This window comes from Haliotis rufescens, unplaced genomic scaffold (genome assembly GCF_023055435.1).
Source record: "Haliotis rufescens isolate VD_foot unplaced genomic scaffold, xgHalRufe1.0.p SCAF_9, whole genome shotgun sequence".
NCBI lineage: Eukaryota > Metazoa > Mollusca > Gastropoda > Lepetellida > Haliotidae > Haliotis > Haliotis rufescens.
The window spans coordinates 304,857-332,041 of record NW_025964383.1 but is presented as its reverse complement, the minus strand read 5'-3'; the positions used below and the strand labels follow the sequence as shown (position 1 = coordinate 332,041).

General features: G+C 40.6%; 1 protein-coding gene across 7 annotated transcripts in view; it reads right to left on the bottom strand.

Moving 5' to 3' along the window:
* The window catches only part of LOC124152642 (sodium/hydrogen exchanger 9-like), a 61,244-nt gene that overhangs the window by 7,309 nt on the left and 26,750 nt on the right, over positions 1-27,185 (bottom strand). For 3 of the 7 annotated variants that reach the window (XM_046525646.2, XM_046525643.2, XM_046525649.2), the window contains 3 exons: positions 21,531-21,610; positions 20,747-20,855; positions 18,105-18,242 (listed from right to left, as the gene is read on the bottom strand). In XM_046525646.2, the coding sequence (XP_046381602.1) occupies positions 18,105-18,242; positions 20,747-20,855; positions 21,531-21,610 (327 nt within the window). Of the gene's footprint in view, positions 1-4,795; positions 4,814-10,306; positions 13,484-18,104; positions 18,243-20,746; positions 20,856-21,530; positions 21,611-26,643; positions 26,695-27,185 lie in introns of those variants that run through there. The other 4 variants (XM_046525648.2, XM_046525647.2, XM_046525645.2 and 1 more) reach the window with 3 other exon arrangements.

Genomic DNA, 27,185 nt, shown 5'->3' with positions numbered 1-27,185 from the left:
AACTTACAGAAACGTAACTGACTGTATGGTCTTCTGCTACCAGTGTTCAATCAGCAAACATACTATCAATCCATTCTATTTTGATAAATACCTGGAACCATTCTCTACCATTGCTTCAATATCAAAGCGATATCCTTGGCTAAGATAGCAACAAGAGAAATGGTTGAATACATGACGCTTTTTATGGATTGTCATGTAAAGTAGTTCTGAAACATTGTGACAAGCATTCACCTGATGAAGGAGCAAGAAGTAGTTCTGAAACATTGTGACAAGCATTCACCTGATGAAGGAGCAAGAAGTAGTTCTGAAACATCGTGACAAGCATTCACCTGATGAAGGAGAAAGAAGTAGTTCTGAAACATCGTGACAAGCATTCACCTGATGAAGGAGCAAGAAGTAGTTCTGAAACATCGTGACAAGCATTCACCTGATGAAGGAGCAAGAAGTAGCTCTGAAACATCGTGACAAGCATTCACCTGATGAAGGAGCAAGAAGTAGCTCTGAAACATCGTGACAAGCATTCACCTGATGAAGGAGCAAGAAGTAGCTCTGAAACATCGTGACAAGCATTCACCTGATGAAGGAGCAAGAAGTAGTTCTGAAACATCGTGACAAGCATTCACCTGATGAAGGAGAAAGAAGTAGTTCTGAAACATCGTGACAAGCATTCACCTGATGAAGGAGCAAGAAGTAGTTCTGAAACATCGTGACAAGCATTCACCTGATGAAGGAGCAAGAAGTAGCTCTGAAACATCGTGACAAGCATTCACCTGATGAAGGAGCAAGAAGTAGTTCTGAAACATCGTGACAAGCATTCACCTGATGAAGGAGAAAGAAGTAGTTCTGAAACATCGTGACAAGCATTCACCTGATGAAGGAGCAAGAAGTAGTTCTGAAACATCGTGACAAGCATTCACCTGATGAAGGAGCAGGAAGTAGTTCTGAAACATCGTGACAAGCATTCACCTGATGAAGGAGCAAGAAGTAGTTCTGAAACGTCATGACAAAGAATAAAAGAAGTTGCTATCCATAAAAAGTGTCATGTATTCATGTTCTTCCAACTTCTAAATGCCAATCAAAGGCTTCAAGAAAGATGGAGATTGTGAAGTCAATTCTGAAACCCAGCATTGATGGTGAATGGGTCCCGGGAATGTATTGTGACACAATGGAGAAACCCAGCATTGGTGGTGAATGGGTCCCGGGAATGTATTGTGACACAATGGAGAAATCCAGCATTGGTGGTGAATGGGTCCCGGGAATGTATTGTGACACAATGGAGAAACCCAGCATTGGTGGTGCATGGGTCCCGGGAATGTATTGTGACACAATGGAGAAACCAATACACTGCATAACTCAGGATGCTGTTGCCTTGATCTTGCTTCACGTCAAAATGAAACTTGTTATTTTTTTTAATATTTTTTTTAACTCTGCACTCATGGCAGTCTGTAAATAATCAAGTCTGGACCAGACGGTCTAGTGATTGACAGAAGCATCGTTCCATGCAATTGGGAAACAATGACATGCAGCAAACATATCAGCAAGCCTGACAACCAGATCCCGTAGGTCACCTCTTACAATCTGACAATCAAAGTCGCCTTTTATGGTAAGTACTGGTTACTGAAGGCCTGTTCTATCCCAGATCTTCTGGGTGAAATTAAAGCTTCTTTCAAAACAACTAATGTGGGAGGAAAGTCCAAAGTGATGCAGGTCTCAGACCTTTACCACTTTGGTGAACCCCACGAGCAGGGGCATGGTGCTGACAAACCTAGAAACATAATCGGGGCAAACCGGGATTCAAACCCACAATCACAGGTTTCTGGCGTGCCCAAGGGATCTGTGAATAAGTGAGTCTCAAGAAACATCATATTTTAACGGATATGTGATATATCGTTGACCAATTTATGAGATACAGGATCGGAAAGGTCCAGAGTCAAATATGATTCTCAACTAAACATCATGCTTCACATTTCTGAGCCCCTTTCACAATCTTAACTGCACTTGCCATGCAGTGATGCACAACCTGGGATGCACGAAGATGCACAATGTTACACATGCACAAGCAGATATAAATTTCTTAACTTTCTTATGCATTTTCACATACACATTTTGTAAGATTATGATATTGTAATAATAAAGCAATGGTTTGCTTGTTTTAGAAAGTTCTTGCATTCTGTAATACTAAATGTATGTGCTAGAAAATGTAATCTGTAGGTGCTAAGACAAAGGTGTCTGAAAGAAAGTCATGTTAAGGCCACCTCACTTCAAGCCAGGACTGTTGGTTTTGAGAACCCCCAGCACACCACACCCCTAGCACACCTCACTTCAAGCCAGGACTGTTGGTTTGGAGACAACCCCCAAGCACACCTCACTTCAAGCCAGGACTGTTGGTTTTGAGAACCCGCAGCACACCCCACCCCAGCACACCTCACTTCAAGCCAGGACTGTTGGTTTGGAGACAACCCCCCAGCACACCTCACTTCAGGCCAGGACTGTTGGTTTGGACACAACCCCCAGAACACCTCACTTCAAGCCAGGACTGTTGGTTTTGAGAACCCCCAGCACACCCCACCCCAGCACACCTCACTTCAAGCCAGGACTGTTGGTTTGGAGAACCCCCAGCACACCCCACCCCAGCACACCTCACTTCAAGCCAGGACTGTTGGTTTGGAGACAACCCCCCAGCACACCTCACTTCAAACCAGGACTGTTGGTTTTGACACAGCCCCCAGCACACCTCACTTCAAGCCGGGACTGTTGGTTTGGAGACAACCCCCCAGCACACCTCACTTCAAGCCAGGACTGTTGGTTTTGACACAACCCCCCAAGCACACCTCACTTCAAGCCAGGACTGTTGGTTTTGAGAACCCCCAGCACACCCCACCCCAGCACACCTCACTTCAAGCCAGGACTGTTGGTTTGGAGACAACCCCCCAGCACACCTCACTTCAAGCCAGGACTGTTGGTTTTGACACAACCCCCAGAACACCTCACTTCAAGCCAGGACTGTTGGTTTTGACACAACCCCCAGGACACCTCACTTCAAGCCAGGACTGTTGGTTTGGAGACAACCCCCAGCACACCTCACTTCAAGCCAGGACTGTTGGTTTGGAGACAACCCCCAGCACACCTTACTTCAAGCCAGGACTGTTGGTTTGGAGACAACCCCCAGCACACCTCACTTCAAGCCAGGACTGTTGGTTTGGAGACAACCCCCAGCACACCTCACTTCAAGCCTGGACTGTTGGTTTGGAGACTACCCCTAGCACACCTCACTTCACGCCAGGACTGTTGGTGTTTGGAGACTACCCCTAGCACACCTCACTTCAAGCCAGGACTGTTTGTGTTTGGAGACTACCCCTAGCACACCTCACTTCAAGCCAGGACTGTTTGTGTTTGGAGACTACCCCTAGCACACCTCACTTCAAGCCAGGACTGTTGGTTTGGAGACAACCCCTAGCACACCTCACTTCAAGCCAGGACTGTTTGTGTTTGGAGACTACCCCTAGCACACCTAACTTCAAGCCAGGACTGTTTGTGTTTGGAGACTACCCCTAGCACACCTCACTTCAAGCTAGGACTGTTGGTTTGGAGACAACCCCCAGCACACCTCACTTCAAGCCAGGACTGTTGGTTTGGAGACAACCCCCAGCACACCTCACTTCAAGCCAGGACTGTTGGTTTGGAGACAACCCCCAGCACACCTCACTTCAAGCCAGGACTGTTGGTTTGGAGACAACCCCCAGCACACCTCACTTCAAGCCAGGACTGTTGGTTTGGAGACAACCCCCAGCACACCTCACTTCAAGCCAGGACTGTTGGTTTGGAGACAACCCCCAGCACACCTCACTTCAAGCCAGGACTGTTGGTGTTTGGAGACAACCCCTAGCACACCTCACTTCAAGCCAGGACTGTTGGTGTTTGGAGACTACCCCTAGCACACCTCACTTCAAGCTAGGACTGTTGGTGTTTGGAGACTACCCCTAGCACACCTCACTTCAAGCCAGGACTGTTTGTGTTTGGAGACTACCCCTAGCACACCTCACTTCAAGCCAGGACTGTTTGTGTTTGGAGACTACCCCTAGCACACCTCACTTCAAGCCAGGACTGTTGGTTTGGAGACAACCCCTAGCACACCTCACTTCAAGCCAGGACTGTTGGTGTTTGGAGACTACCCCTAGCACACCTCACTTCAAGCCAGGACTGTTTGTGTTTGGAGACTACCCCTAGCACACCTCACTTCAAGCCAGGACTGTTTGTGTTTGGAGACTACCCCTAGCACACCTCACTTCAAGCTAGGACTGTTGGTTTGGAGACAACCCCCAGCACACCTCACTTCAAGCCAGGACTGTTGGTTTGGAGACTACCCCTAGCACACCTCACTTCAAGCCAGGACTGTTTGTGTTTGGAGACTACCCCTAGCACACCTCACTTCAAGCCAGGACTGTTTGTGTTTGGAGACTACCCCTAGCACACCTCACTTCAAGCCAGGACTGTTGGTGTTTGGAGACTACCCCTAGCACACCTCACTTCAAGCTAGGACTATTGGTGTTTGGAGACTACCCCTAGCACACCTCACTTCAAGCCAGGACTGTTTGTGTTTGGAGACTACCCCTAGCACACCTCACTTCAAGCCAGGACTGTTGGTGTTTGGAGACTACCCCTAGCACACCTCACTTCAAGCCAGGACTGTTGGTGTTTGGTGACTACAAGTCATGTTGTTAGTCAGTCATCATGCTAACAGTTAGTGTTAGTACTAACCTCCTCACAGTAGATCAATCTAAGCAAGTATACTCACCATTCAAATATCAAATAACTGTGTAAAAAAAGCAGTTGGTTTCAATCATATTGAGGTAAAATTATTGTCAGTCATTGTCATCAAAATCATCAAATGTTCCAAAACAAATGGAGTATTTCAATCTAGGGATACCCTAAATCTTTTAACATCACGACAAGGGCCTTGTGACTTTCAGCTTCATTCTGTTTTACGACTGATCAGTAGTAGCGATCTTTTCTAAAGAGACATACAAGTTGTCATGATGACTACCCCAACAGGATCATCAAAGTTCTCAAAATAAAATCATCACAATTGTGGTAAGGCGGAACCTTTACTCACTTTACTGTGATCACAGATTTGATACCTAGAACCAGATCTTACTACAGCTTGATAACAATTGTGACACCACAACAGATCTCTCTCTAGGGTGATCAAAACTGTGACATCCTAACAGATCTCACTCAAGGGTGACCACAACTGTGACATCCCAACAGATCTCACTCAAGGGTGACCACAACTGTGACACCCCAACAGATCTCACTCTAGACTGATCACAACTGTGACACCCCAACAGATCTCACTCTAGGGTGATCACAACTGTGACATCCCTACTGATCTCACTCACGGGTGACCACAACTGTGGCACCCCAACAGATCTCGCTCTAGGGTGATCACAACTGTGACATCCCTACAGATCTCACTCAAGGGTGATCACAACTGTGACACCCTTACAGATCTCACTCTAGGATGATCATAACTGTGACACCCCAACAGATCTCACTCTAGTGTGATCACAACTGTAGCACCCCAACAGATCTCACTCTAGGGTGATCACGACTGTGACATCCCAACTGATCTCACTCTAGGGTGATCACAACTGTGACATTCAAACAGATATCACTCAAGGGTGATCACAACTGTGGCACCCCAACAGATCTCACTCAAGGGTGATCACAACTGTGACACCCCAACTGATCTCACTCAAGGGTGATCACAACTGTGGCTCCCCAACAGATCTTACTGAAGGGTGATCACAACTGTGACACCCCAACAGATCTCACTCTAGGGTGATCACAACTGTGACACCCCAACAGATCTCACTCTAGGGTGATCACAACTGCGATACCCTTACAGATCTCACTCAAGGGTGATCACAACTGCGACACCCCAACAGATCTCACTCAAGGGTGATCACAACTGCAACATCCCTACAGATCTCACTCAAGGGTGATCACAACTGTGGCACCCCAACAGATCTCACTCTAGGGTGATCACAACTGTTACACCACTATAGATCTCACTCTAGGGTGATCACAACTGTGACACCCAAACAGATCTCACTCTAGGGTGATCACAACTGTGACATCCCTACAGATCTCACTCAAGGGTGATCACAATTGTAATACCACTATAGATCTCACTCTAGGGTGATCACAACTGTGAAACCACTAGAGATCTCACTCTAGGGTGATCACAACTGTGACACCCCAACAGATCTCATTCTAGGGTGATCACAACTGTGACATCCCTACAGATCTCACTCAAGGGTGATCACAACTGTGACATCCCAACAGATCTCACTCAAGGGTGATCACAACTGTGACACCCTTACAGATCTAACTCAAGGGTGATCACAACTGTGACACCCCAACAGATCTCTCTCAAGGGTGATCACAACTGTGACACCCCAACAGATCTCTCTCAAGGGTGATCACAACTATGACATCCCAACAGATCTCACTCAAGGGTGATCACAACTGTGACACCCTTACAGATCTCACTCAAGGGTGATCACAACTGTGACACCCCAACAGATCTCACTCAAGGGTGATCACAACTGTGACACCCCAACAGATCTCTCTCAAGGGTGATCACAACTGCGACACCCCAACAGATCTCACTCAAGGGTGATCACAACTGTGGCACCCCAACAGATCTCACTCAAGGGTGATCACAACTGTGGCACCCCAACAGATCTCACTCAAGGGTGATCACAACTGTGACATCCCAACAGATCTCACTCAAGGGTGATCACAACTGTGACATCCCAACAGATCTCTCTCTAGGGTGATCACAACTGTGACATCTATCAAATATCACCAGTGTTGGAAAATGAATAGGGGAAACCCAAAGGGTAATATACTAACAAAACACATAAACTATCAATTTGTTTTATTTTCTATAAATAATATGTAATAGTAAGTACATCGCCAAGATCACAAGCATGACAGGCAATCACAGGCAGTTCCACATCCTACTCAGCACTCTACCATGACAGTGACAGACAGCACAAGTGATGTGCACAGCATCAGCAACAAGTTTCAGGTTTAAAATGTCAACATGGAAACTACTGTACAAAACTGGTACATATCACTGTATAAGTCTTATCTTGCTAAGCTATACACAAAATGTCAGCACAGTCTGTTTCAAATGAAGCCATGATCTGATCAGAACATTCAATGTTGATATCACATCCCAACATTTCATGCTTAAGTAATGTTTATTCAATTGGACAATTTGGGAACTTTAATAATTTTGAGATATTTTCCTGTGTAACAAAACGGTTTATACAGAACATGGATTATGACTAGATGGGTTAAACATTATGAAAAAGGCATGTACATTTTCTGTGTTACAACCCTCTCAACTCTCAAACTGTCGTTCACATCAGTTACAGAGGGGCCCCATCCACAAAGTGATCTTAGCATGAAGACTTTCACTGACTGACTGACTACTTTAAATTCTGTTTGGGGGGTAAGAAGGAGGGAGGGAATGGAAAGAAAAAAGAAAGAGAGGAGAAAGACGGAGAGTGATGGGTGGGGTCTGATTGATGATCCCGAAACTGCAAGATAATCTGGAGTGAGTGAGTGAGTGAGTGAGAGGGTGAGTGAATATGGTTTTACGCCGCTTTTAGCAATATTCCAGGAATATCACGGCGGGGGACATCAGAAATGGGCTTCACACATTGTACCCATGTGGGGAATTGAACCCGGGTCTTCGGTGTGACGAGCATTATCGGTGGTTCAAGAAGGGAGCTAACTCCGTTTGCCTAATCAAAAGTTCGAGGTGGGCCCACATTCAAAACTAAACGCACTTGTTGTTGAGAATATGTACAATGTAAACAAACCCGCATTACGAACTGCTATTCTGTCTATTTAAAATAAGTGTTATGACTTATAACTGGATTAGAATGTACAAATGCGATGACAATACAGCAGAACTCACTTCTACGAACATCGCCAAACTAGGTCGTGGGCTCATTAATATATACATGAGTTATTCCTTTTATGGAACAAGTTCTCGGAAAAGTTTGAGGAAAATGTCCGAGATCAATTCAAGTGTAGACAAATTTTCAGGCTTATATCGCCACCAAAACTTATGATTAGATTGATGTGTTATACTGGAAAAAGTAAAATGAGTGGTATTGTAAATTTAATTTGAAGTAGATCTAAGTTCTTGCTTTGTAACTATTTTTGCAAAACTAGTGTGGTCAGCTTTGATGATGTTATTCAAACTTCAAAGACTTTGTGTGCCTTTCGTGGAATTAATAATCTATAAGATATTTCCCATCAATATTACAAAATGAGAATAATATATAATGTCACATACCCATGCAAAGTAATGACAAATGTGAGCCCACTAGCCTAAATGACTTCGTCAACCCAATGAAGCCCAGCGATTTGCAAATGTGGGCCCACCTGTTTCAATCACTATAAGACATGAACAATGTGGGCCCACATTTGAGAAAATGATTATCAATATTTAAGTAGAACTTCATGATTAACAAATGTGGTCCCTCCTGTTGCAATCAATATGACGGAAGAACGTCTGCCCACATTTAGGAATTGATTATCAGAACTAATTTAAACAACCTAACGAAGCTAGGCGATATACAAATGTGGGCCTACTTGTTTCTATTACCATATATGATGGGAACAATGTGGGCCCACATTTTAGAAAATGGTTATCAGCACTAAACCAATCTAAGAAGATGTACGGATGATAACATAAATATAGAATGCATTTAAACATTAATTAAGAATACGTTTTACCTTAGGGATAAGCTGGGCATTTAATACCTGGACCAACAACGTACAGTGTGACTGACGCCATTTCTCGCAAATATGAAACCAACGGAGATAGCTCCCGTTTGAAATTAGAGTGACCTCCCTTTTCCAATATGAACCACTAATAATGCGGTTTCGCCAAAGCTTTGACCACAAGGCTACCCCACCGCCCCTACATATCTAGACACGCTGGACGTTTAGAGAAAAAACCTGGCCCCCTACTTCACCCAGCATGAAGGGTTTAAGGGACAGTCGTGTGCACTGTGTGGAACGAGGCCAAGATCACTGTATTCAACAAAGGAGGCCACACATACAATCTGGAACAGGTGTTATTTACGAGAGTGAGTGAGGGAGTTTCAGGCCAATTGAACAATATTCCAAGGCGTGTCAGCTTAATGTGGGAGGAAAGCCCGAAGTGATGCAGGTCTCAGACGTTTACCACTTCGGTGAAACCCACAAGCATGGATATGGTGCCCACAAACCTAGGACCAACCTTGGGGAGAACCCGGATTCAAACACACAACAATAAGCTTCTGGCATGCCCAAGGGACACAACTCTGCACATTGAATTACGCAACCTTAGACGACCGGGCCCCCTGTGGAACCCATGCCCCACGTCAATTACATGAAGTATGGTATCTGTACCATTATCGTTGGATCATAGGTTTTTGGACATCATATGTTTTCGGACGGCCATGTTTATTGCGATTACTCGAGCTATAACGAGGGTTGTAACATCGCACAGACATTGTATATACTCAGATGATGGCTTGTTTTCAAGAGAAAATTGTTTTTTATAAGTGATGGAGATGTTTTACAGTTGTTCATGTGATTAGAGAGAAAACTATGAATGTTTCTTAAGCATACAAAAACCCAAAACAAGGGGGATACATCTGGTAGTCTTCAGTGGTAAATCCACTGCCTGTTTCAGTTCCATAGATGTGTTTCTTTTAGATTAATAATTTGTAAAACAAGCTCCTCACATTCCACTCTAACCTTGCACAAGGTAATAACAAATCACAGACACACTTCTCAGTGTACACATCGATTGACTAACATTTCACAAAAATATTACATTTACCCATGTTAATGACAACAATAATAAAACATAGAACTTTATGGATAACAACTTCTAGTTTTTATTGAGAAAAAACTTACCGTTAAAAAAACATACAACCTTTTGGATAACAATTTCTTTTCTTTTTTTTAATTTAGCGACATTTCTATGTATCACTTGATAATGGTGTAAGAATCTACATCGAAACGAGAAGTTGTTATCCGTAAAGTTGTATGCTTTCTTATTTACAGGTCAACTTCTACATTGCCAGTCAAACAGTCAAACAATTCAAGAATAACAACATTATGATGAGTGAATGAGTTGGGTTTAATGCCACTTTGAACAGAATCAGTTATGTCACGGTGTCAGTTGTTGTTTTTTGACAAAATTCACATGCTTTTTTTTTAAAATTTAAATTTTAGCTGATGCATAAATATATTCGCTTCAGGGTAATTTCTACAATGTATAAAAGTAACAATCAGTTGGTAGAAGAAGTATTAGAGAATGGTGTTAAAATGAGGTTATAATGGTTATGGAACAAAACAAACTAATATAATGCCGTATCTCCTGATCTATAGTGGATGTAACACTAGCCACACGTCATACATACTGGGATGAATAATCCTTCTCAGAACATTTAGCTTACTTGTGAAGAATATGCTCCTCCAAAAAAGTGGACCACCCAATTCTGTCATATTACCATAGCTAATGTGTCTTGGCAGTGGTATAGGATGAGGTGTGATGATGGCCCTATTTGGCCAACAAGATCTCCATAATTAAAGAAATGAAAACATTTTGAAATTGTTAAGAAAGACGTTTTCAACTTAAAAAAAAGAAGTGAAATAGATAACTCTGCACAGCAAAGCACACTGCCACAGAAGACTGGCCACCAATGCCCTTTACTTCACACAGACAAAGCACACTGCCACAGAAGACTGGCCACCAATGCCCTTTACTTCACACAGACAAAGCACACTGCCACAGAAGACTGGCCACCAATGCCCTTTACTTCACACAGACAAAGCACACTGCCACAGAAGACTGGCCACCAATGCCCTTTACTTCACACAGACAAAGCACACTGCCACAGAAGACTGGCCACCAATGCCCTTTACTTCACACAGACAAAGCACACTGCCACAGAAGACTGGCCACCAATGCCCTTTACTTCACACAGACAAATCATACCTCAGTACAACTTGTGTTTCCAATGTGTTATATTCAACACACAACACACAACACACACACACACACACACACACACCATTTACATACCATAGAATAAAAAGAAAATTAGAAAAATGTGATTTATTGTCAAGACCAACCTTATTCATTGTACAGTTAAGCCTATACAAAGTTATGCAAAAGGTAAAAGAAGATTGAAAATAAACAAAAATGGTTTTTGATTGAAAATATACTTTTTAAATCATATTTGTGTTTCTATTTGTAAAAAGTGTTACTTCAAGATAATTTTAGCAACTTGATCTAAGATTGACCTGTATCTGTTCAGTTTTCCTACATATTGGCCAAGTCAGTCTAAAAACAAGGAACCATTGGTCCTGACTTCATCGCAACAAACACACAATGTATACTCTTCAAGTTTTGATAGGGATGTTCATGTTCTGAAAAATTCCAACATGATACCAAAACTTATCACCAATAATCTAAAAGATTATGGCACCAACAGGCTTCCATTTCCCAGTATCCGTCTCAGAAGCCAAGGAGTACATTTGAATTACAAAACATTCACACAATACAAAAGCAGGTTCCCTTTTTCCACAATGATCCATGTAGTAAATACAAAATAACTTTAGTACAGATTCATTCATAAAATTTGTCATTCATGAGATCACACTGAAATTATATCTCAGATCTTAGCCACATATAAATGTGGGGCAAATATACAAATAAGATGCATTCCTGTATCAAAATTATTAAGATCTTGATATGAATGAAATATGAATACCATTCACATATCATAAGCAATAATCATCTAGCAAACTGATATGAATGAGGTATAACAATACTTTTGGCAAGAAAAATAAATCAAAGATCAAGTTGTCACAGTGATGAAAGTCTCAGCTAGATTATGAAATATTCTGTTTCCTAGGACTGCCAATGCCTGGATATGTATTTATTGATACATATATTGATAATTTACAGAAAGATATAATGAAATATTGGCATACTGGTTACACACCATGGAAAAAGTGTGTCGAGTAAGTGAGTGAGTTGGTTTTATACTGAATTAAACATTATTTTAGGTACATCACTGCAGATCACTGGCAAACCAGTGGCTATTACAAGTTATGTTCCTTCTGTGTCCCTCCTATTGACCAATCAGATTCTACCTCTCATACCACTTGCATTTGCTTCAAACACAATGGCTGTGCCCAGTCAGGGCGATCAGATCGATAATCAAGATATATGTTGTCATAAAACGGGTTTCATCTCATCACAAAGGTGTGAACACTGTATCCCTGTGATGTGTAGGCTGATGAGGTAGTTTTATGTAATATTTGATGGTCTAGCCAAGGCTTTATGATAGACATAATCATTTTGGAGATAATTTTTGTTATTTCTTGTAGTGATCATGTTTATAACAGCCTATTTTTTGGTATCTTTTTTAGTTCATCACTTATGACTTAAAAAAGGGATGATAAAAGCAATCTGCTGTTGCATCATTAATTTCATTGTTAATACTTCTTACACTCAGACATAATCTCCAACTTTGAAAGGCAACATAAATGAACCATTAATAATACAAAAATGACAAACTCCACACAATTTAAACTTATATCTTGAACATAAAGCAAAACCTCTTTCTCAAAATCAACCTCTCCTCAAAATCTAGCAAACAATACCAAAATGAAAACACAATGACAAAACAGCATCATCAACAAAATTGTACATTGTGAGAGAGACAACCACATAAATTAAGAAATTTTGATCATTATTTTGGGGACTGGTCATTTTCATAGGATGGGGAGGGGTGGGGGTATGTACAAAATTTCCGTGTATTTGGGATGGTGGTGGTTTTATCATAAAATGTGACCTATTAAAAGGGGAGGGTCAGCCAAATATGATACAGTCCTAAGACCAATCTTTGTCCCCAGGAACCCCTAACCCCACCCCATAAGAAATGTCCCTGACTTGAAACAGACATATTTTGATTTGGTAACAAACAATAGTTGCAAAATATCACTTTGATATTAATAACATGTAAGAAATACTCAAAGTCTCTCCAAAGATCTTCACGACTTTGTATCTTGATATTTACAAAATATCCCTTTGATTTAATAACATGTAAGAAATACTTAAAGTCTCTCCAAAGATCTTCACAACTTCGTTTCTTCATATTTACAAAATATCACTTTGATATTATTAACATGTAAGAAATACTCAAAGTCTCTCCAAAGATCTTCACAATTTTGTTTCTCTGGGGAACATGACAGTTTGAGATTGAACCACGACAATCAGCTGGCAACAGGAACTTACTTTGTTCAGCACACTAACACATAATGATGCAAGCTACGGTGTGATTGGTCGATCATCGCTGTCGTTATCGACCGCAAACACATCCATCTTTGGAAAAAACAAAAAAGAAACAAAATAGGACACCAAGGACAGCCACAAGACGAATGGAAATGACAGTCATAGGTATAGGATAAGGAAGATTTTCTTCAAAAGCAGCTGATATTATTAAGAAAACTCAATAAGTAACCATATTTGTCATTATCTTCCATTACATATTGCTGGGGAAATTACTTCTTTTCCAGATCACCCCCAGACAAATGTTAATATCCAATCTGCATTGTACTATGGGCCTTGATGTCTAAATTACTGAATAAACTGTCTGTCTGTCAAAAAATGCTGAAAAAAATTATAATTTTTTAAATTTACTGATATTAATCATGTACTTTGACATACTATATCTCTGATTTTTATAAGAGCATTTATACTTTGAAACCTTTTCAAGAGATTTTTTCCAAATAATATCAGTGGAACACAGTAATACAATATATTCTGAATATTATGCCCAATAGGCTGTAATATGATATGTTTTTTCAAAATATTTGTTGACTTGTTACTTATTACTGTGTGGGCATCTATGAGCAACAAGCCATTTGATTGGCTGTTTCATTATCATTTAAGCCAATCAAATAAAAAGGTGAATAAGAACCAAACTTAATGATAAACCATATGTGTTGCCTGCTTTCGAAACATATTTCAATGGTCAGCTGAAAATTTGATCATTTACCATTTTTTTTCATGCTTATAACATTATATATATTTTAGCAATTTGCTAAATTAACATAAGCACATCACAAATACAACTGTTTCTTGCACAAAAAAAGAACTTGTCCAATCTCTAATGGACACAGGGATAATTCAAGGATTAGAAGGATTTGTAAGCAATATATATCAGGAATGATAATGACAAAATAAGCAATCAGTTTAAGAAATTAAGTAACTTATATTACTCTATTCTTGATAGGGACATCTCTCCATGACACACACACAAATTATTCTCATAATATGTCAAGTATATTTAAATACAATGAAATGTCTGAATTATCCCTATCAAAAATTGAGTAGCATATATCACAACCACAGCCAAGAAACAACACCATGAAATGACACCCAAAACCACAGAGAGAAGACATGCAAGTCCATTTATGTAGAATCAACAAATCTAAAGAATATTTTTTTTTACATCCTCGGGTGTGAAGCCAAGCTCCTTACAGTGGTAGCCCACCTGTGGAGCTCCCCATGTTATCAGAAACTGGTTCCACTGTTGGAGTGAGTGAGTGAGAATGGTTTTACGCCACTTTTAGCAATATTCCAGCAATATAACGGCGGGGGACACCAGAAATGGGCTTCACACATTGTACCTATGTCGGGAATCGAACCCGGGTCTTCTGTGTGACGAGCGAATGCTTTAACCACTAGGCTACCCGACCGCCCCTCCACTGTTGGAAGGCAATGCAAGCTTACCGCTATTTGCCATATGTGTATGTGTGGCGTTCTGATCACCAGTTATTTTTTGACTCACGTGTCACCTCTAAAATTTGTTTTGAGCGAAAATAATTACAACAAACTGCTCGGCTAATGTTAACTTTTTTGAGAGCACTTCTCAAACAAACTTCACAAATCCACTATTCATTTTCATTCCATACCGAGAAGCAATGAATGCTATGTCTAGAGTTGTTGAATTGCATCCAGCAATCGGCTGCCACCTGTCTCCAAGTTACAGAAGACAGGAGCCCAGTCAATATACTACCACTGCCTCTGGTGAGAGCTCCCCACTGTGTTAGACCGTAACCATGCATAGAGTTGAACTCGCAACCAATCGTTACATTGGTAAACAAGTGATGAATGTTCTGACGCCGAATACTCTTGCCCCAGCTTACTTGTTAATAACGAGAAGCTAAAAGGGGAGATAACTTAGTCAGGAATTATCTCCCCTTCCAACATGGCTGCACTATTTTATCATACAACCTACATCATTTTCCAACACTAGTAAAAGAAGAAACACTGGTAGTCTGTTGTGAATGACAGCTTATGATACTTGTTTGTCAAGCAAATTAACTCCGACCTCGGTGCAACATTAATTCGCATCAACAAATAAGCTGTAAACACAAGTGATGAGTATCATGTTGGAGATGTACCTCCTACGGTCAGTACAAGTTGGTTTGATACTCAGGGCATTGAAGGACTCAGGTCCATGGTATAACTTACAACAGCACAAATAGTCATCTGTGATTTCACACATTATGTTTGCATATGTGACGTCACATATAATTCTGTGACATTACATAACCGGGCGAGACATTACATATAACATCTGTGACATCACACATCCATCTGTGATATCAGATATAACATCTGTGATATCACACAATCATCTGTGACATTAGATATAACATATGTGATATCCCATATAACATCTGTGACATCACACATCCATCTGTGACATCATATATAATATCTGTGACATCTCACAACTGTTTGTGACATCACACAACTGTCTGTGACATTACATATAACATCTGTGACATCACACAACTGTCTGTGACATCAAATATATCATCTGTGACATTACAATCATCTGTGATATCACATAACTGTCTGTGACATCATACAACTGTCTGTGACATTACATATAACATCTGTGACATCACACATCCGTCTGTGACATCAAATATAACATCTGTGACATCACAATCATCTGTGACATCACATATAACATCTGTGATATCACATAACTGTCTGTGACATCATACAACTGTCTGTGACATCACATATAACATCTGTGACATCACATGGCTGTCTGTGACATCACACAACTGTCTGTGACATTACATATAACATCTGTGACATCATACAACTGTCTGTGACATCACATTTAACATATATGAGATCACATAATCGTCTGTGACATCACACAATCATCTGTGACATCACATACAACATCTGTGAGATCACACAATTGTCTGTGACATCACATACATCTGTGACATTACACAATCATGTGTGACATCACACATCCATCTGTGACATCACATATACCATCTGTGACATGAGCCCCTACCACAAGGGAAGGCACTACCGACTGGGGCACCATTGCCCTCACTCACAGCTCAGTGTTCAGTATTTCGGTCTTATTGTGAATTGCTAGATCTTTGTTCTGTGTGTGTCAGTCATGTGATTTCTCAACATGTGTAGCAGTGTATCAACATGCATAGGAGCCACACATATATTTTAGCAGTATATAACAACGTTGTCGTATGACATGAGTAAAACACACCACCTGAAAACTAAAAGGACAACTGGGGATCCGGATAAACGAAAAAATGCAGTGGCAAAATATGCAATAAAGGGGCACTGTTTTGCACAGCTGTTTGTTCGTTGTTTTGCACAGCTGTTTGTTCTTTGTTTTGCACAGTTGTGTTTTTGCTGTTTTGCACAGTTGCACCTATAGCAAGTCTAGATACCATGTCAAACAGTGTAAACTGGCTTCATTTTCTGAATTATAAGTGGTTAGGTGCATAAGCATATAGGCCTTGACCAAGTGACCCGATATCTGTACAAAGTCAAATGATGTAGATCATTTTATGTTGTAGATGATTATCTATGTTGGCATATTAAAGAAAGAATGTACAGCAAAATTCTTAATTCATCTTAACATGACGCGTATAAATCCATCTTTATATTAAGTGCGCGACATGATTGTTGGGTTAAGTGCTGATAATGAAGTCTCATAATGACAAATGAAATACAGTTCGAGTGAGACCTTTCATGTGTGACTTGTGAGGTCATAGTTGTCAAATCAAAACAAATAAATGACGTTCACGTTGAACGACACCCATGATGTACGGATGTAGTATCTCACCATCTGCATCACAACCACGTGGGGAAGAACGCCAAGATTAGATTCTCCCCATTCTTCCTTAAACCACATTTGTCATGACGCCAGCTGTCAGTGTCGGATTCATTCATATACCATATTTGTCATAATGACAGCTCACTATCTCATCATAAGGTAGGACGTCTGGGTCAGATACTCTAAAACGCCAGTCTCACTGTAATCCCTGTTTCATCAAAGAGCAGATACCAGTGTCAGGGCTGGGATGAGTCCAAATTTACTACCCAGGTACCCACCAACCTATTACCTGACCCTACCCGGGTACCCACTGTAGGTCTCGAGAGATAGGTACAAAATGTCCAACTGGGAATAGTTTGACTGTAGCCCTGGACAAAATGTATTTAGATACATGTATAAAACGATCTGGTCATGCATACACTGAAGTTGACTGAAGTTGACGGAAGTTTAATCTTCATTCAAACATATAGACTTCTGGGTGCATAGTCAGAAAGAAATGCCAACATTATTGACTTAAACATTGTGGTGTAACGATATGGTTCAAGATCATTTTTGTCAATAAACAATATATCACATGACAAACAGCGGGTCCGGGTAGTTCTGTGGGTACCCGGGTCCTTCTCAGTACCCACCCGACCCGAGTACCCAAGTCCTCCGTCCCCCAGCCCTATAATGCAGGATGCCTGTATCAGATCCCTTAAAATGCCAGCCTCATAATAATGACAGCTTTGTGACCACATTGTTCCCTATATAACTGAAAACAGATGTCCACGAGAGCACGCACTTCACATTACACGTACATCACAAGGCTGTACTTACTTGTATGGGGAGTTTTCTACTGGTATCATTCTCCGCGTGGTTCGAGGGTATGGAGGAGAGCTCCGATTCGCCGATAGACAGCTGGCTGTGGTCGATTATCATGTCAGTGTCAGAGTCATTGTCTCGGTGAGACTCACCCTGAAAATATAAAAAATATATGTCACCATATTATTGAAACTGTTGATGCATTAAATTGTGAGTGGCCCGTTTACAATACTGCATCAACAATTAAGGATTGAAGTTGTATTTGTTGATGTTCATCAGCTGATGAAGCGCATCATGGAATTTGCTCACGTGAGGCACTGTCTTCATCAGCTGATGAACGTCAACAAATACAACTTCAATCCTTATATTGACAGATTCATAAATCATAACAAAACAATCCATTAAACATCAAACCTTAATTTTTGAAAGCGAACTATATCAACGCGGAGAGTCGTGACGTCATGACATCATTCATCCCAAACATTCCATTTGGAGTGACATCCCCTGTTTTTACAAACAGCAGAAAATGGCGGCTACCGCAATGTCATTCGCTTGAAATACAAGTTGCACCCAGTAAAGTTAGCGTTGGAATTGGAAAGAAATCAAGACCCGGCTGATGCTGAAAATGGATACACATTAACGTTCTGTGAACTTTGATGTGTGTTTGAGTCATACTACGGCTGCTGATGACGGGGATTACCGCTTGAGGCGGCGCAGTTGGATTTCCCGGGGCACGATAATGTGGAGCTTGGTGATTTCTTTTGGTAAGTCGAGCATTCTCTGTTATAGCTTTGAATGGACGCTTCATTTCGGTCACCCGACATATACCTGATCTGTCTGGCTTCAAAGCCTGCATCATACTTAGCCTGAATCGATGTCGCTCTCACTTTTCCCTAATTATTTTTAATGTTACTTTTAGACATTGAGGAATTCCCCTAAAGTATTTCTGTATATCTCCTCGCGATTGACCACGTAATCACGTGACATACTGAAGTTTATTGGGAAATGAATAACAGTCAGCTTGGTAGTGTTCACCTAGGCGAGGTCACCCGCTACTGTCAATATGGTAAAATATCACTCACTGACATCGTTACCATACCAGACTACAGACAGTTTCCGACATGTGCGAAACTTAATATCAGACTGTAAGAGAGTGAGTGAGTATGGTTTTACTCCGCTTTTAGCAATATTCCAGCAATATCACGGCGGGGACACCAGAAATGGGCTTCACACATTGTACCTATGTGGGGAATCGAACCCGTGTCTTCGGCGTGATAACGAAAGCTTTAACCACAAGAGTACCCCAACGCCACAATATCAGACTGTAATCAAAGCTACCTCCATTAAGAAATGGTGGGAGTGTCTCATATGTTCAGTCAGGTGAATTTGGAAATGAACATGCAGTGCCCTTAAGACTATTAGGCAAGCCTTGCAAAGCCTTCAAACGTCTCCACTGCATGTCACTACTGTAACAGCATACCTCTCATTGCGATGCAAAACATATGACCTCACAGCCTATCAGGTCGGACATAGAAACAAACATATTTCAAGTTATTACCTGCGCGGGCAAACATATTGGGGTTCATGAAAATCATATGTGCCCTTGGGTCACGTCACGAGACAACAGTGTATTGTTTCCGTCATCTAGATGGCATTGTTGAAGTCATTCAAATCTTATTGTGACAGGAGGTCGGAATGACCGCACGCAAGAAACGACATCATAGCTGAAGATTGTTGACTTCAATCAACAAATTGTGGTTCAGCTGCTGTTGCGACTTGCTGTCCTTATAGGTAAACACAAAAATTTGTCTTTGTATGTAGACATCTTCTTCGGTATTAAATAGAACATAATATTCGTGTCCATGTCATACTATGTTTACGACACTCGTGCCTAAATTCTGGTATTTCCCAAGTGAGAGCGAGGGAAATACCGGAATTTAGACATTTGTGTCATAAACATAGTATGACCTGAAAACTCATATAATATCCTAAATCTCTCTTTCAATCCTACTTATTATTAATACTTTCTCTTAGATAATTTATATTGTGTTTTCTTCCCCTACTTTGAATATTAATATAACTCAGCATTTTGTGACATACTATTTCAAACAGCCTGCTACCAATGACTGAGAAAGAAGTCATTTTCTAAAACACATCAGCTTCTTCGATGAGTCAAATCAGATGTTTCAATCAAAACAGTTTATTGTGATTTGAAACCTCTGATTAACCAATCAAAATAAGGATTTTAGCAAAGTCATCAAAACATTCTGTAATTGACCAATGCTGTGATCACATACAGGATTCACACAAGACACTGGCCTCATCCCAGGGCACTAATTATGTATGCTTCGGCAACAAGCAAGTCGGCAGCCCTCCTTACCTGTGTCGACACGTGAAGATCTGGGGTAGAATACGACTTCAGCAACCCATGCTTGCCGTAAAAGGCGACTAAGCTTGTCGTAAGAGGCGACTAACGGGATCGGGTGGTCAGGCTCTCTGACTTGGTTGAAGCATGTCATTGATCCCAATTGCGTGGATCGATGCCCATGATATTAATCACTGGATTGTCTGGTCCAGACTCAATTATTTACAGACCGCCATCATATAGCTGAAATATTGCAGAGTACGGCGTGAAACAAGAAACCAACCAACCTTACCTGTGTCATCTGCTCCTCTGTGGTCAACAGCTTGGCCAGGGGTAAGCAGCATTTTGGTAATGTCTCCATAAGCGTCGGTCGACAATTTGTTAAAAAGGGTTTCATGAACCTGAAAAAGAAAAGATTGGTTTAACTGTAATTATAAGATGTTCTCAAACAGTCCCTCTCTGATGGTAAGAAGTTAGTTAATATTTCAAAAATATTTTCCCATTTCTCAATGTACTTAATTTCAACTGTTTTAGGAACATGTCCATTCCCAAATTAGGGATTTGATATCATCTTGTTTATCTTGTTTATACCACCCAAAAACATCCTGGATAAAATTCCTGGATAAATTTCATGGATATTATCCTGAGGTAAGAAACAGTAGGAAGTCTACAGATGTCACTAGGATTCTTGCATCTTCCAAGAAGCAAGTTTGCAGAACAAAACTTACAGTTCAGAAGATTATTCTAGCTCTGCTGCCTTCATATGTTTTTGAAATACAGATGTACATAAGCTTTCGGACTCACTTGGGGCTTGTACAGGGAATACTTACATATAGGTCTCCAAGTTAGGCAGGGGGTGTTATATGACAAATTCAGTATAGCAGGACAAAAAGTCAGAAACAAGTGATATTCACCATTTTTCACAAAAATCAGCCTTTGTTACATTATTGATTGAAACATTATCTCTTTTATCTCGGGTCATTTTGGCTGTGTTTCTGACAAGTTTTGAACATTGCTGCAAAAAGGTTTTCTGTTGTCTTTCTTTTTATTGTGAGTAAATCTGATAACATACTTACACCATATCAAAGTTATACCACTTGGCAACCAGCCAAGCTTTCCCTTTTGTCCTTGGTATCTCCCCAGGGTCTCCAGACTCCTACATATCAACATAACATGGTTAAAACTCCTGTGGTATAAGAATTCTGCTGCAGACAACACATGTAGATACATGTACATATGATAATGGCACACCTATCAGCCAGACTCAACGATAGGAAACAGTCGTTCCTTACAAATTTCACACAATTAATGACTTCAGAGAAAAATAATTACATATCTTATAAAAAAGTTAGTCTCATTAACAAAACAAAATTACAATTATAAAGTATTGACAATAAATGACTTGACATTTCATTCACCGGTAATCATTTTTTCAAAAGTAAGAATTTATTTTCCAGATGCAGCAGCTGTGTAACACTATTAGCAAGCATGTTAAATCACTGTCACTGAGTCTGGACATCAATCAGTGGTATGCACATGAGGTCCAAGCTGAGAGTGGTCTCCCTTGGTGGTCACAAGTCAATCCACATTTATGAGTCATTGTGGCCAACAGATCTCTGTTTATGTCGTAGTTTACTTCAAGATTAGAAACTAAATGCATGTAAGAGTCCCTTGACTTAGATTACAATTAATTGCCCTTTTCAAATACATGTTACAGTACCCTAGCTGTGTTTTTTCTGCTACATCTGTTCTCATGCCATCAATTCAAGAACTCAATTCGCTCAGCATAATTATTTTCTGCCTTCTCACAAAGTATATGTATTTATCATAAGGGTACAACTTTAAACTGTTCTGGGCAGGACATGGGATTTTCTTCTTTTAAATATTCCAGAATATACTGGAAATTTTTTTTTTTGCCTCAGCTTTTACTAAAAAAGAACAGCTGACCAGTGGATGTCCTGAAAACGATTGTGTTGTTGGTTAAAAGGAAAGTCAGTGGTGCAGTGATTGAAAATATGTAGTCTTTTAGAATATATAATCCCAGGTCCCTCCAGAATCCCCGTTATGAGTTTCATAACCTTAGATGTATAAAGATAACTGTATCATGTACATCATCATGTATTTCACATGCACATACTGAATGATAACAAGCTGATGGCTGAGATTTGTTACACAGTCCTCGGTACACAGGGGTATCTTATACAACCTCCCGTAGGCCGAAATAACAAATGTTCTGTTTCTGAACCCACTGGCCAATCACTTAACAAGTAACCCTGAAATTTGTATCCATGAAGAAAACTCATCAAAACTTAAATCAAAATAATATTATTTCTTTAACCTTCCAAAAATATTCCTGTCAAGGAGATTTCACCTGAAACACAACTATTCATAATGGTACCATACAATAGGAAGAGAATTGCCATTTTGTCTAATCAATTCCTTCTGTTTTCTCTTGTTTTCCTGGGAAAGACGATAGCCTGTACCCCTGTGTGCCGAGGATGGACCGCAGGCAATACCAGCCCATACATCCGTCATACAACATTGCTGGATCACATCACTGCCACCACAGAGGTTAATACAAACACTAGAGCATCCACCATGGCTACAACTACATTGGTGTATTCATGCAATCCACTTTGGTTCCAGGAACAGGTTCAACAAAGTTTTACAACATCTTTGAACATTGATTGGTATGGCAACATTCATAATCCTTTCAAATTTTAACGTAAGAACTAAACATTCGGGTATTGTACATGTGTATTTGTAGACATTGTACTTGTTAAGTGTCTGTTCCTGAATTATTTAAACCAAGTGCCTAAATACACCAAACCAACAGATCCTCTACATCTATGTCAATACCAGCATGCACTGGGGAAGACATGTTAAAGGAGAGAGCAGGCGCAACTGTACAGCTCAAGTTTCTATTTGATTTGCTCACTTTCTCTCAAAATATAATATTGAAGAATGTACTGCGTGTACACAATATCCCCAGTGCCCCATGCTTGTCCCATGGCCATCCTTATTGCATCTTCCTGAGGCAAGTGTGTCCACTAGCCTATATCAAAGCCTAGTTTCTACCCTTGCCACATCAAGGCCACTTTACTTGGCTCGGCCCTGGCGCCACCTTGCATAAATCACAAGTTGTGTCCCTTGTAATGAAAACGCGATATCAAATCAGATCACTGTTCTTATCTTGTAGAGCTTCACAAAGATGACGGCTACTACAGGTGACGACCTAGTCGATCAGATAACGAACACATTTGCGATTTCATCTCTGACACAAAAACATAGGCAATCCATGGGGGGTTTAAAAGATGAAAAGGACATATTGTCAACAAAGACAGGCAGCTGTAAGTCACTTTCATACGAAGATGTACCAGTTGTTGATGTTGATTTTGTGAAATGTTCTCGGACTGGACTATCGTGTGACAGTCCAATCCTATTTAGCACAGGAAAGTGGGCTTGATGTGGCAAGGGTGGAAACAAGACAGATCAAAAGGCTAGTGGATGCTCTTGCCTTGGGAAAATGTCCTTATTATTGACTGCAGATTTCACAGATCCCGTACCAAGGACTAATTTTCTTCGATCATGGCGACGCCTGAGTGTCTAATAGAGGAAATATGGTATGTTTGTTATATTGTATATTGTATAACGACCAACACATTTGTATCCCACACTGAAACAAAAGTTGAGCTGTCAGCACCCTATTAGTAGTGAGAATGGGGACGATGACGATGATGATGATGATGATGATGATGATGATGATATACTGTTTTCAGTCAAGGATATATCAGAGTATATCACAATATCAGTATTAACTGTTTTCAGTCAAGGATATATCAGAGTATATCACAATATCAGTATTAACTGTTTTCAGTCAAGGATATATCAGAGTATATCACAATATCAGTATTAACTGTCTTCAGTCAAGTATATATCAGAGTATATCACTATATGTAGCCTGAGAATGATGATCATGTAAGCCATGTAACAAAAATACAAGCCTGACAAAAGCCTGAAGTCGAGTAAGACACAGAAGTGGAAAGGACATTTATCTGCTTCCTGCTGTCATGACAACCAGTCTAGATACTCCAAAGATTCACACTAAACTGTTATGAACTTCATTGGAAACCTGCTTCTGCTCGTGGGTCAGTCCACTAGAACCTAAAACCTACACAACTACAACCCTAACACTACTTCAATGTGTCAACTTGAGTTTTCTTGAATTGTTTGATAGTCATTACTTAGAAGAGGACGGATGACAAAGTAGACACAATTTATGGATAACAACTTCTTCAGTTACTGTAAGGGCGATCCTTATAACGTTGTCAAGCAGTCTATAAGCACCTATACCGAAACATCGCCTTTATAGTAATACATTGTGTCAACTCTGAATATTCTTGAACGTTTCACAAAAAAAAACTTTCATATTTTGATTTCACTAAAATCAGATCTCTTCCTCTACGTTAAGACCTCAGGACACCCTAAGGAAGGTTGCTTCAGGTGAACACGGAGTAGTGTTAGAAATAAAACAAAATGGCTGCCATGAGGAACCACACACGCTTGGAGCTGTAGGCCCAGACCAAACTCTTCAGGTCCTCATTTAAAAAACTGCAGCTTGTTTATCAATGAACATATTTACTGCTGGCCACAAGGTCCCATACAAATTTGGAACTACGGGCCCAAAACGAGATCTACCTGTCACGGTCCGGCGCTTATTTTGAACACTGATCATGAAATTTGACAGCTGAATGGGATCTTGAGCTAATCAGATGTTAGATTACAAAAGCGATTCGGTTTCATTTTTATACCACCCTGAAAAGGAAATTTTGATTCGTACAATGAAAACCCAAACAGAACAGCACTAATCCTTCGATGGGACTCCCTTTTGGGTGTAGATGCGTTAGTGCTCAGGAACAACGGGATGTTGGAAATATTCAGTTCAATACATTGACACAGCTATACATCCTACTTTCGGAACTTGTTTTAGTTTGTTTTCGATACCGAAATCAGATACGGTATTCGACGTAATAAGCGCTCCGCTCTAATAAGCGCCCACGGAAATATTTGCTATCCTAATCCTAATTATCTGTCGTATTTAAACATTTCAGGCTGCAAGCATAAACTACAAAATTTATCTTTCAACTTCACCAAAATAATATTCTAATAAAAGCCCCGTATTTCTAATTTTGAGAGCACCCTGGGCGCTTATTACGTCTCCTGTGGTAGTGTACTCAGACCTTCACACAGAGTGATATCGCATTGAAGTAAAATATCAAATATAATTAGTGAGTGTGAGTGAGTTGGGTTTAACGCTGCTTTTAACAGTATTCCAGTTATATTGCGGCGTGTCAGCTTAATGTGGGAGGAAAGCCTAAAGTGATGCAGGTCTCAGACGTTTATCACTTCGGTGAAACCCACAAGCACAGGTATGGTGTTGAAAAACCCAGAAACAAAATCGGGGTGAACCAGGATTCGAACCGAAAATCAAAGGTTTCTGGCGTGCCCTAGGGACGCAACTCTGAGCAGCGAATCGCGGCGCCTTAGACGACTGGGCCACCCGTGCCCCCTTCCAAATTTAATGAAATTGTTCAATTTTTGAATGTTTCAACCTAAAGGCACTGTTGAATGATTAAGTCTAAAGTCTTTCATATCCTTTAACAATTCAACCTAAAGTCTTTCATAATCTTGAATGTTTCTACCTAAAGTGTCTAAAGTTCTTTGATGGATAGACATAAATAAAACTTTTGATGCCTTGAATGATTAACAAGTCTTTGATAACTTGAACATTCAACACAGACTAAGATAATCCAGAACTATACATAAACAAGAAGTAATAAACAGCCCAGGAAATGAATCAAACTTACCGATTGTGAAGACTCCATGAGGACTAAAACTCTCAAAATACCACTACCACCCAACAACTCACACAGAATAAATAACATCCATCTACACCTAATGTCTAATCTTGGAAAGACAAAACCCCGAGAGAGAAAGGTGACACCGCCAAAATTCAAATCAAGTAAGGACTACATGGAAATAAAGACATGACTACATTGAAATCATAGCAAAACAACAGAATAAACAGTGTGCTTTACCAAATGACACCAGGAAGAAAACTACAAACTGAAATGCAAGAAGGCAGCTAGATGCCAATAAGTTGAAGAGTGTCGTTCGGTGCACGTGTACCTGTTCTAAAAGGGGGGAGCCAGCGAGGGACTGGCCTTCTTCGGCTTCAAACTGAAACACAGCAAGATTTGTGTCAGTTGACCTACAACATGTGGCTGTCTCCATTAGCACTGTCTATGTGTGGCTCTCCAAGCACTGTCGATGTGTGGCTCTCCCAGCACTGTCTATGTGTGGCTCTCCCAGCACTGTCGATGTGACACTCCCAGCACTGTTGATGTGTGACACTCCCCCAACTCAGGCGCTCAAAATATTTGGCACTCCCCAGACTCAGGCGCTCAAAATATTTGGCACCCCCAGCCCAATCCAGCACTCCCAATGTGTGGCACTCCCAATGTGTGGCACTCCCCCAACTCAAACTCTCTAAAAATTTGGGTTTCGTCGGAGAAGATGCTATAAGGCGACGCATGATGGACAAACTGGCCACGACATAAACTCTCTTGAATTATATATATGCTCATAAATTATTTTTTCAAATGGTAACCGCCCACATATAATGTACTGAGAATTTTTATTAAGTAAGATAACTGCACTTTTTGCTTGTT